Source organism: Helicoverpa armigera, chromosome 15, assembly GCF_030705265.1.
Source record: "Helicoverpa armigera isolate CAAS_96S chromosome 15, ASM3070526v1, whole genome shotgun sequence".
Classification (NCBI taxonomy): Eukaryota; Metazoa; Arthropoda; class Insecta; order Lepidoptera; family Noctuidae; genus Helicoverpa; species Helicoverpa armigera.
In genome coordinates, this window is record NC_087134.1 from 112,362 (window position 1) to 124,995 (window position 12,634).

At 38.9% G+C, this 12,634-nt stretch overlaps 1 protein-coding gene across 1 annotated transcript in view; it reads left to right on the forward strand.

The window, feature by feature from the left end:
• The first annotated feature begins 256 nt into the window (after positions 1-256).
• LOC110376309 (E3 ubiquitin-protein ligase AMFR) overlaps positions 257-12,634 on the forward strand; it is a 29,193-nt gene continuing 16,815 nt past the window's right edge. Inside the window, exon 1 of the mRNA XM_049845421.2 lies at positions 257-842. Within this exon, the coding sequence (XP_049701378.1) occupies positions 561-842 (282 nt within the window). The 5' untranslated portion in view covers positions 257-560. The remainder of the gene's footprint in view (positions 843-12,634) is intronic.

The window sequence follows — 12,634 nt, forward strand, 5'->3', positions numbered from 1 at the left end:
GGCAATATTGCTGTCGTCCAAAAATAACCAAAATTCGATATGAAATAGATCGCATTCATACGAAAAACGAATACCTAATATTTGATAAAATTGTGTTTTTTTACCAATTGATAAACAGCTTGAAAGTAACCCGATAAAACAGTGACAAAAATCTATAACAATTTCTAAACGGTTGTAAAAATGTGATACCACACGCATTTTCAATTACCCAATCACAACCTAAACTTTTATCAGTTATCTTTTTCTTTGTTATTGTAATGAGTTCAGTTCAGTTGATATATGAATTTAACCTGTATCGTATATATAATGTGCAGTTGTGATATGCTAGATTATTTAAATGATGTTCATCACGTGCCTGTTATTTTTAACTAATCTAGGGTAATTGCTATATAATTTATGTGGTAACACAGTGTATCAGCCGTAGTGCGTTCGATGAGTCGTGTCTCACTATTTTGATAAAACTGCGTTATAAAACAATCCAATGTCATTAAGTTCTAAATTGTGGTGTAGTATAAGTGTTTATTTGCCGCGCTAGAGTACATTAAATTTGTGTGTCCGTCATGCCTGTGACACTCGTAGACAGGTTGCCCTTGCCGAATCTCAAGGTTTACACCGCGGGAAGTGTTTCAGTGCTTTCGATCGCTGTTTATTACGCGCTGAGTGTGACTAGTGATCCGAACTGGCGAGCGAACGCGACGCTGGGCCGGCAGGACGCGATGGAGCCGGGTGAAGGAGAGCCGCGGCTGGTGCCGGCGCCGACGCACAACAACGCCACCAGGAACGTGTCCGAGCAGTTCGTGGACGTGATGACGTTCATGATGCAGGAGCCGCTCTGCATGTGGGTGAGTACTGCCCACTGCCGCACCGCCCACGCACTTCACGGGCAACTCTTGTTTGTTTTTCTTGGAGCTTATCTATGCTAATAAATGCTGATGTTTAATATCAGCCTTATTTTGCCAAAACTACGTCGCAAAACAGTATTATTTTTTGCGCCTGAATTGTTATCACAAATTATGATAATATGTAGGGCAACAGTAATGAGATAGCAGTGTTTTACGTCAGTCAAAAAGAAATTGATACAAAATGTTGGACATTCTTTATCATCAACACTGCCTCAGCAGTAAATTGGCATCATTATTAATAATAGTTAAGAACACCATCAGAAGAATGCATGATTCAGTAGCTGGTACAAACATATTGTTCTGCATGTGCTTTAACATCTGCCTGTTTAACTGATCCAATAGTCATTAATGATTAGTGAATCAATAATATTGAACAATAATTTAAATTTCATATGATAAAAAAATCCTAATCACTAGTAGATTAATTGAGTGTTAGCTTAATTGGGCATTAATTAAATAAAGCATCACAATATGAGATAAGTGTTATCCCAGCACTGTTTATTATTGAAGACTTCATCTTTACGAAAAAAACCAGTTTGAAATAATAAAAATATAAATATACATTATTATTTGGAATAAATGTAATAACTTTTGTTATGATTAAAGGCTATATGTTACAGCCTTTTTATCGTCCCAGTGCTGGGCACAGGCCTCCTCTCACACGGAGAAGGATTGAGCATTAATCAAGGCTATATATTTATTCAAAATAAAGGCTATATATTTAGTCTTTATTCTAAAGTTTATATTTAATTCTGTTTTCAGTATTTGTTGTTATTTCAACAACAAATAATATTAAATCTGTGAAAAATTCATTTTTATGGCTGTGTCTGTCTATGTATAAGATATAGGTGACAGACGGTCATTTTAAGGAAAATGGATGGTATGTTGTCGGTGAACTTAACAAATTTTGTTAGATAGAACTAATTAGTTAGATGGATCATAAGTGGACACTTTTTGATGTAAAAGTCTTGAATAGCTTCCAAGCATCACATAAAATGAATAAAATAAAATAAGTTTAATTTATAAATAGTTCACATGGACCCTGTCGGGCACAGCAAAATAAGTGGGATAGGAGAGAGGAAGCTCTTATCGGCTTAAGTTTTATTAAAAAATAACATAGATCACCTGAATAAATTGAAATTTCTCAGATGTTGAGGTAAAACAAATGGTCTTAATAATAACAATCGGAAAAACTAAGTTAATCTAATCTAATAAATACATGAAACTGCTGGTTATCTGTTATTGTGTCTTTTGATGATATTTTTTATTTGATTACTGGCTTCAATTAGCCGTTTCCTGAGGCACCTATTTCCTGAATCCTGATAATAAGTACAATAAGGCTATTGTAGTGTAATTTTTTTTTATTTTTAGTTAGCAGTTTAATCAGGAAGGGATTGGATATTTTGAGATTGCACTTTAAAAAAAAGCTGAAGGAACTTTGGTTTCAGAAAGCATTTCTATTTCTTATATATAAAAAAAAGCTTTCTGAAACCAAAGTTCCTTCAGCTTTTTTTAAATTTATTTAAATCCATTAAGTAGTTTTTGAATGAGAAAGTTCAAAGTTCCTCGTTTTTATGCAAATTGCAAATTTTTGTGCAACAGGTCTATATAAATATGGGTTATTATGAAACATCAATAGCTGTTTTGCAAGTTCTATACTTCCTAACAAATTTTAGCTCCTATAATTCTTTTGGATATTACTAAGATTACTGGTTAAAACTCTAATGCATTACTTTTTATTTTACTATTGTTGGATATTGTAGCTTGTACTCTGAAGTATCCACCTCAAGTATTGGGAGCCGTGCAAACTACTGCCCTTACCCAGATAAAATATAAATAAATTATGTAACTCGGTGGCAATGTACCTTCCCAACAGTCAATTTATATTTCAAATAGGGTCAGTAGTCTCAGAGCCCTTAGGGTCCAAAGAAACAAAAAGTTTCCTCTTTATTATTTTAACTTTGTAAATGTATATGCTACTTCCCTAAATAAAAGGAGGACCTGTTTGTTTAGTCCTGGTACCTGGACTTGTTTAGTCTGTATGGCATGTTTAGATCCAGTTCGAGTATGATTTACAAACAAAAATGGCCTTTTAATAGCACCTGATACTGATACGTAATATCGCAGCAGTAAACTTGGCACTAGCCATCAGTCATCTTTTAAAAAGTATTTTTCACAGATGATTATTAACCCAAGTGTGTTATTTGTCACTATCAGGATGTATCCCAGAGTCATTAGCCTTTGGCGACAAATGAAGTGCTAATAAACTCGGAGCCATACTGTGTGTGCCAATTGCTATAAGTTGACTTTGTATTACATCTGTAATTAAATAAAAAGTTAAGTAGTTAAGTAACCACAAATTATCGTTCTCAATAGGTACACACTTAAACCGTAAACGGCATCAATAAAAAGTTTCGCGAAGCTTGTCCTACTCTTAAGTCAAGTAAAAGGCTTGCTTGCGTCTCTCGGCTCACCGGTGAAAGTAAATATTCAAGTTCTGAGCTAAACCTACCTGCCTGCCGTCGCGCCTGCATTTACTAAATATGTAGCTAACATTTTAGTTAAAGAAAACCACATCACGCTACCAATACAAACAGCCAATCTTTGCAACAGGTATTTATTTTCAATGTAGCGAAAACAAAAGTTCGGACAAGGTGCATAGTAATTATCCAACCAACCATCCTACCTAAACCCAAAGACTGTACTATGTCAAAATAATATTACGCAGGCTGTATTATTATTTTGACATAGGTAACATTACGTAGGTACCCACAGGAATGGATGTATTGTCATCCAATCAAGCCTTCGCTAGATACAATTAAGAACGAACAACTTAAATCAAGTACCTACCTGCAATCAGTAGCAATTATTATTACTCCATTCATATGCATACATGTACCTACATACGCACGTGTCATGTTAAGCAACAAGGAAGGTATCTGGACTAGCCCATTGACATTTCATATTATAAACAACATTATTAAACCTTTTATTTTTGTCTGGAAGTTTCTGTTACCAGTAAACATTATTGAGAGTGGTGGATAAAAAACAAAAGCATCCCGAAAGGTCACATCGTCAGCCCGACGCTATTTATGTTCTCCGGTCATCGTCATTTGCGGACCCTTCCGGATCTCTACGTTATTTATATATTTATTAAAGGTTATCCTCACTTTATGCCGCTTTCCAGATTATTTTCGCAGAAAATCATGATGAAGTTAAAATTCAACGTTTCAATTTTAAGCATACAAAAAAAAGTACTTTTATTATGTATTTATCATAAAAATCATTTAAAAAAAGAAGCAAGGGATTAATTCAAGAAATCGATTCATTAAATCACGTGATAGAATATTTTATTGACTGGTGTTGCTTCCTGTATCGATGGCTACTAGCATGTGCGATGAACTCTAACAGACTCGCGCAAGGTATACGAAGAGACATGGCGAATGAAAATAAGTAGGTAATTATTCTGTCTTTTTGATAACCCAAAAATATCGGACACGTATTTTTTCTTTTCTCTCACAGACAAATAACAACGAAGATACAACACAATTAGTGTTACGTAGGTACGTCACTTTTAGGTAAGTACATACAAAAACGTGAAGGAAAACATCTTGAGGCAACCTGGACTATAAAGTCTGAAATCACCAACCCGCATTGAGCAAGCGTGATTAATGCTCAATCCTTCTCCGTGTGAGAGGAGGCCTGTGCCCAGCAGTGGGACGATAAAAAAAAGGCTGTAACAGTAACATACAGAAACATAAATTTGACGTCACAACCCCATACTCCCAATATTTGCTATAATATATGTGACGGCGCCACCGTCGATGTGTCAACCGTCGATCTGTCAACGGTGGACCTTATATAAAGCGGCGCGCGCGCACGGCTCGGGTCATTCGTTCGCCGACCGTTGCCGAGTGCACACCTCCCACAAATTAGTGATAAATAATTGTAGTGACTAATACTGTGTTAATTGGAATAAACCAAGTGATTGTGTGAGAACGCCTTTGTTTTATTTAACGATGTCGGATCCTGACGCCGACATCAGAAGTGGGATGCAATCCGAATGCCCACATCTGTTAAGGATTGCCCTGCATCGCCCACGTGTTCAAAATGTGAAGATTCTAATGGCAAAAGTTGATACGCCTGATGCAGCACTGCTATCGCATTGAATCAAGCCAGGCAAGCACAAGCAAGAATCCTGGGTGGTGAATCTCGTACTGCAACATGATGTTGGTTGGTTTGTGAATGACCAGACTGATTTCGGGAGAACCCGCCACGTGAAGATAAGTTGCCTACCCACTAAAAAGAAAAAAAAATGGAAGTCGATAATTTAAAATGGAGTTTGTAGTAGAAGATTTATTAAGAATTTCAGCGAAGGTACAAGTATGGTAACCACGGTTATGCCCAACGTGTCTTTGTGAGGTCGGAGTGTTGGTGCTTGTGCATCTCCGTGGCTTCACGTCCGCGAAAGCTTTGCTGTACTGCGCGCCATAGCGATGTGCGATCGCTATGCACGTTGAGTGGAAAACCCGGTGAGACCAATCCATTGTTTAATCCATAGTTTTATGTTGAGGTTATTTTTTTACACGAGGTTATTAAACGTGGAACTGCCTCGTTGACTAGTGGTATTGGTAGATATGAACTGTGTCGTTGGTTTAGTTGTCACGTAGTGCGACTGTTGTGCTCGGGATCTCGGGTCGGGACGAGTTCGCTTTGTTGGTTTTGGAAATTTTCAAAAGGCAGCCCGGAGCCTGGAAGATGCTGATCGACGCACCCTTCATTGGAGAGCGCATTGATGTCGGTCCTCCTTGTGGTCAGTCCTTGTGTCGCTATGAGATTGAAGGAATAGGGTACGTCTGTGTCTGCGCAGATGCCTGCGCACTATAATGTGTGCGGCTGGCTGATCTCGTAATAAGGGCTAATTATACGATCGCCGTGGTCAACAATCAGCTGGCACACAATTATTGTCAGTGGTAGTTAACTAGTGGAATCACCGACGCTGAGAAGTAGTTCCACGGGTTCTGATTAATGTCTTTCAGTTACATAGAATAATTCAATTATACGTCAGACTATAGATTTGTTGGCAAGGTGTTGTTACTTCTTACGCCTACTTAGTGATTTTATTGTTGTGCTGTACCTATGATGGGTATCGGGGTGACTTGGAAAAGACCCGTTGGCCTGTGCGATAGCAGCGTGGTGATCAGGAAGAGACTCGTGTAAATCTGTGTGAGTATAGTTAGTGTCGCGTTACTGTGGTTCCTAGAAAACCAGGATGGGCTGATAAGTCGGCTAAGGGACACAAAGGTCATGTAAAGCCTGTCGAATGGAAGGCGTTCGTGTGAGTGACAATCGTAGTTGTAATTTATGGATCTTTCTTTTATTTCATGCTTGGCAGCTGATTTGACCGGTATCTTCTTTTGAAAGGTGATTGCTGTTCATGAAATCCGTAACTGGTGGTAGTGCAGCTCGTGATGCGTAGGAGAAATGTGTCAGGGGTGTAGTGCCGTTGAGTCGTTCTGGCTAGTGTTGGTGCGCACTTATGGCTGTGATTTCTGGAGTGTAGGTCTGGTGGGTGGTGCCTGTCTTATTCTGAGCGTGTCGGTGTGAAGGACTTGCCTCTTGTTTAGGTTAGATTTGCCGAAGGAGGACTGTTGCTGTTCCCAGAATATTGCCTCATCGGCGCGGATGGCTATTGTTGCGCCACACATTTGGGACTTGACGGCTGGGGGGGCCACTGCTGACCCAAATGTTTTCAAAGTTTAGTCAGTTGCCTAAGCACTTTCCTTTTCTGACTTCACGGATGCCGTCTGAGATGAAATTTGCCGGGGGAGCAGAAATTGTCGGGTTTGTGGCTGAGTTGACGGGGTGTCTGGCTCTACGCCACGATCGGTCGATCTGTTTGGTTAATCAGGTAGTATGTAAACGCGAACAGAGAGAGTTCATTGTAAGGGAGGCTGACATAGTTGGTTTGACTTTTTCTACTAGATATAGTTAGTTGCTTATTGAATGTGAGGATAACGATACCGAGAGAGTTTTGCAATGGACGTTAGCTGCCGTTCTAGCTGTTGATAAGTCGAGAAATTATCCCTATAGTCAACGTGACTCAGTGTTTGCCGGTTGTGCGCGGCGACGTTGACTGTCCCGGACTGGGCGGAGATATCCCAAATCGTTGTAGTGCTAGGTCTGACTTCGGTCTGAAAGTTCGACTCTCACAATAGCAGACTAGTAGAATTGGCTGTGTGGTTGTAGTAGGTTTGGTTGTTGAGTCTTTTGTATTGTAATTACCTAGAAACGGCTATATTAATAGCTGACCTCTCTTTACGAATTCGTAGATCTTGATCATAGAGTTGGGCCTTTTGGTAGTCTGACTTCAGGGATCGAATACAACCTTTCAACTAGGAATCCCTTATTTGAATCCGTACTTAGGCCTTGAACAGTAGCTGTTGTCTTCCGGCTAGTCTTTCCAATCAGATAATCGTATACCAGTCGGAGTATTCGAGAAATCCTGTAAAAATTCTACTACTCTTATAACAATAGTAGAATTTTTGGCCAACAGTCAGATAGGGCGAGCAATGCGAAATTTTTAGTGCCTATTTGCGATTGTAGAGAATGATTCGAACGTTGCGCGACGGGCTCGTAGAAGTTCATTATAATCATCATATACCCGTCAGTCATCATCATACTCTTCAGATCGTTGTTGTTGATGTTGATTGAGTAGCAAATAGTACCAGGTTCAGTGCAATATACCGTATACCAATCGAGCTTATATTTTATTTCTATGAGAACGATGTCTTCAGATCTAGCGAGCTTCTTAGTCGACTCTGCTTAGTCGTAGATAGAAATTCGAGATACAGCAAACTAGCTTCGACAAAACAGAGCGTTTTAATCTTTTAGTGACAACAGTGAGATTCCTCTTGAAGATGATTTTGTTCGTCTAATTTGAGCGGAAGAAACCGAAACTCAATTGCATAGGAATTTCTAGGGCTTTTGCTTTCATTGTAATAGACGTAGAATATGATAGGTATCTTCTATGGGGTTTCTTGCCGAATATTCTCCATGGGAACAACTGTATGGTTCCGTGCAACTAGTGTCGTGAAACTTTATAGGAAATCGCTAAGGTTGATTTGAGACCATCTTATATTGAATTCGAGTACTAGTAAGACCACTCGAAAAGTGCTGTGGTAACATACCTGACATACCCGTGTAGGCTTACTTGAAGTAGCTTGTATTCCAACTAAGGACTGAGGAGGCCGAGACGGCGGCTCACGATCATGGAAGCTATAAGGTGTCATCTGATAATGACTGTGACAGTGACGAATTTCAATTAATGTTCTTTGACCTGTACTTATATGACACGACTTCAGAAATGATCATGATGTTCGACTGACATGACTTCAGAAAGTGATGATAGGTGGACTTAACGTAACTAACTTAACTGAACTGGCTCGCAGGGCCGATATTCCATGACATGTGACAAGTGTGACAAATCTTGGGGACTGCCCTGACACGTGACTGGTGTGACTGATTTTAGGAAATGGCTCTCTGGGTCAATGTTCTGCGACTTATGACAAACCGAATCATGTTAAGAACTGGCCGTAATGGGTCGTAGGTTCTGGTGACTAACCAACTATTTTGTGTAGACTATGTGAGATTTTAAAAAAAAAAAAGAAAAGAAAAAAAAAGGAAAAAAAAAAGTAAGCTAAAAAAAAAGAGAAAAAGGTAATTTAAAAAAATGGTTTAACAGTCTCCGGTTGTAATACCGATGAGAATGGTTTAACGGTCTCCGGTTGTAATACCGATGAGAATAGTTTAACAGTCTCTGGTTGTAAAAAAGGGCTTGCCGGAGCAGCACATTTAAGTCTCTTGTGATTGACCTCGCAACTTAAAGATTTGACTGACTGATTTGACTTGATTTGATGTGACTGAGTATGTCAGGATGATCGAGCAGTTTGCTGTCTTGTTTTCAGAAGACGCTCGAGGACGAGCGTATGTCAGCATGGCCGTGACGGCGCCACCGTCGATGTGTCAACCGTCGATCTGTCAACGGTGGACCTTATATAAAGCGGCGCGCGCGCACGGCTCGGGTCATTCGTTCGCCGACCGTTGCCGAGTGCACACCTCCCACAAATTAGTGATAAATAATTGTAGTGACTAATACTGTGTTAATTGGAATAAACCAAGTGATTGTGTGAGAACGCCTTTGTTTTATTTAACGATGTCGGATCCTGACGCCGACATATGCTTAGTTGAAATAAACAATGCGTGACCAAAAAAATTTTGATACTTAACTATTTTTTTCCCTGTCTTTACACCTGTTATCTAAGAAGGTAGTATTATTTTTGGAGGCTGTGAAGATACTTATTATAGCAAGTTTATCTATTCAAGGAAATACAAAATAGTTACATGCATTGAACGGACCCCCCTCGCTGAGCAAGTGCGTGTCGCATTTCACAAGTTTATCTTGTAGCAAGATACGCTAAAACTGAAGTATTTAATAATGAAGGGAGTCCGCTTGTGAACTGCCCATCGACACATGGTTACACAAACCTTGATTGGAATGGTTAATGAGAGTTAGTGTGATTTTCAAACTTATTTTTTGTTAACAGTTCTCCAAGTAAGCAAACATCAAAGTTACATGCAAAAAAATTGCCTTGACATTTGCATAGGTACTTGGGGAAATATTAAAAAAAAAAAATACAATTTTATTAAATATGGTATATTTATAGCGATACGGGGGCGATTTCAGATTTCATAGATCTTAAAAATCGTGTGTTTTTCGAGCTCGGTTTATAAATGCGTTGTTTACAAAAATATGCCAGCGATGTATTTGCGAGCGGTGCCAAAGCTATCGGCTTGTTTGTTCGAGGTCGGCACACGTCACCGCGACATCGCCACGTAACGCAGTAATGTGCTCTCTATTACCGACTAGTAAACAATAACAAATACTTGCACACAACTGTGGGATGGAACATGGCGCACCGCACCGCACAGCGCACCGGCTTGCACAATACACCAATATTTTTGTTCTAAACGCGACACGGGAAGCTTTTCTAATTTTTAGGGTTTCGTAGTCAACTAGGAACTCTTATAGCTACGCTGTGTCTATCCGTCCGCTCTTAATCTCAGTGATCGTTAGCACTAGAAAGTTAAAATCAATCACGCCGGCAAAGTGATAAAACAAAAAGTTCTATTACCTCCTGACAAAAAAAGAATCGTGACACGTAAAAGTGGGGATTCTTTTTTGTCATTCCTACCTTAACATGAGATATCAAGACGAACAGGTAAGTATTTAAAAATTAATGGGGTTATAAATATACATATAATAAACTACAAATTACTTATTTATTTTGGACTTGATTCATTGAACAGTTTTTGAAAATTAAATAAAATATTTTCCGAACTAAGTTCGTAATTTAGCTGTATTTGCAAGTATTTTAAACTCAGTTTACATATTTTATGATCCTGATCATATTTTCTTTCAAATAAAAAGGAATTATACAAATCGGTTCACGCAATCCAAAATTACCACCGAGAAGCCAAATTTTTACTTTACTTGTTACTTCGGGGAGTTGAAGGGGTCGTCGGGATAAGTATGAGTTATAATCAGAAAACTCCGGAACCCCACGATGAGCATGGCCCGACACGTTCTTTGCCTGTTTTTTATAGACATACAAAATACAGCAAGGAATCGGTTGCAGAAAGTTCGATAATTTTCCAGTAGGTACTTAATCAACAAATTATTTTTCTTTAACTGTAAATGTTCATTACAGTACTGAAAACAAACAAGAACATTGACCGCTTGAGACTAGAAACATTATAATAAATAAATAAAAATACCATCCGCTTGCCAGACGAGTACGTTAACATTAACTGTTTAGCATAATTGTACTTTTGTGTTATATTAGTCAAAGTCCCTCGTTGCGTTGGAACTTCTCCGCATTCCCGGATAAAAATAAGCCTATCCTAAGAAGTGCTCCTCAAAAAGCGGCCTATCCGACTCTATAATAATAGATAAGGACCCGTCTATTTATGTATTCCTGATGCCTGGCACTAGTGAGAGAATTCGTATACTTGGGATCGATAATTACCGATGGAGGAGGATGTGATAAAAACTTCAGAGATGGACAAGTCGGCAATGAGCAAACTGACAACAATTTATCAGAACATTACACAGGGTATATCTAACAAGAGCAACACAACACCAGACCTGTGCGGACATTGGTCTTCGCGATATTTATGTATGTGTCCGGAACATCGCGTACCCGTGCAGTTGACCGGAAGAACATGTTGAACCTTTGAAATGTGCTCTTGGAGGACAATGTTGCGTATATCGAGGATTCGAACAAGAACCATCACAATAGATTTGTTGGTTCTTGCTGCAACGAGCAACTGAAAACTTCGGTTTAGTTGGCCATGTTGCCCGGCGAGAACCGAACAACTTGAATAAATTAGTCGTTGTAGGTCAAATTGGGGGTTAAAGACGACGAGAACGTTCGCCTATCCGTTGATCAGACCAAATAAAAGACGTGAGGCCAGAACATACCGGACAAAGAGAAAAACATTTTTCCTTCAATATTTGCGCAAGGGGAAATATATTTTTCCTTAAACTTTTCGATGTTCCTCTCGTCACACGTGTCATCATCGTACCCCGAAAAATACCGAAATATTTGTTAATTGATATTTTGAACGAACTTATTCCCTTTTTAGGGTTCCGTAGCCAAAATGGCAAAAACGGAACCCTTATAGTTTCGTCATGTCCGTCTGTCCGTCTGTCCGTCTGTCCGTCTGTCACAGCCGATTTACTCGGAAACTATAAGTACTACAGTGATGAAATTTGATGGGAATATGTGTTGTATGAACCGCTACAAAAATATGACACTAAATAGTAAAAAAAAGAATTGGGGGTGGGGCCCCCCATACATGTAACTGAGGGATGAAATTTTTTTTTTCGATGTACATACCCGTGTGGGGTATCAATGGAAAGGTCTTTTAAAATGATATAAAGTTTTCTAAAAAACATTTTTCTTAAAGTGAACGGTTTTTGAGATATCAGCTCTCAAAGTCGTAAAAAGTATGTCCCCCCCCCTCTATTTTTATAACTACGGGGTATAAAATTCTAAAAAAAATAGAGGTGATGCATGCTAATTAACTCTTTCAACGATTTTTGGTTTGATCAAAGTATCTCTTATAGTTTTTGAGATAGGTTGATTTAACTGTAATTTACGGAACCCTTCGTGCACGAGTCCGACTCGCACTTGGCCGGTTTTTTATAGGTAATTTCGTTAATTTGTATCATTGGTTTGAGCAGTGCTTACGTAAACGTAACTATTAAGTGATCTGTGGTAGTACCTGGATGCGGATATGAGTTGCTTGATTGTTTATTATAATTCTGTGTAGATGCAACCGAGATAATGTTCAAGCTAAGTAATCAGCTAATTAAATAGTGATTGTTTTATTAAGCTTGTGGTGTGCCTTGTTACCTTGCCGGTGACCTAGCAGCCGACTGCCACCATTAACATAAGGCCGCTTCTCATTGCTTTGTTTCCTTCATTGTTGGAAAGGTTTAGGTATAGAAAAAAAATGGGAGGGAAGATATATGTAGAGGGAATCAATATTTTTAACTACACCCACAGTCAAAACTGACACTGAAGAGGATTCAGCAAGATGCAAGCATTTCTTTACATATGCTAATCCACAGATCCATCGTCTCGCGAAAAAGCGTAGGCTTTTCT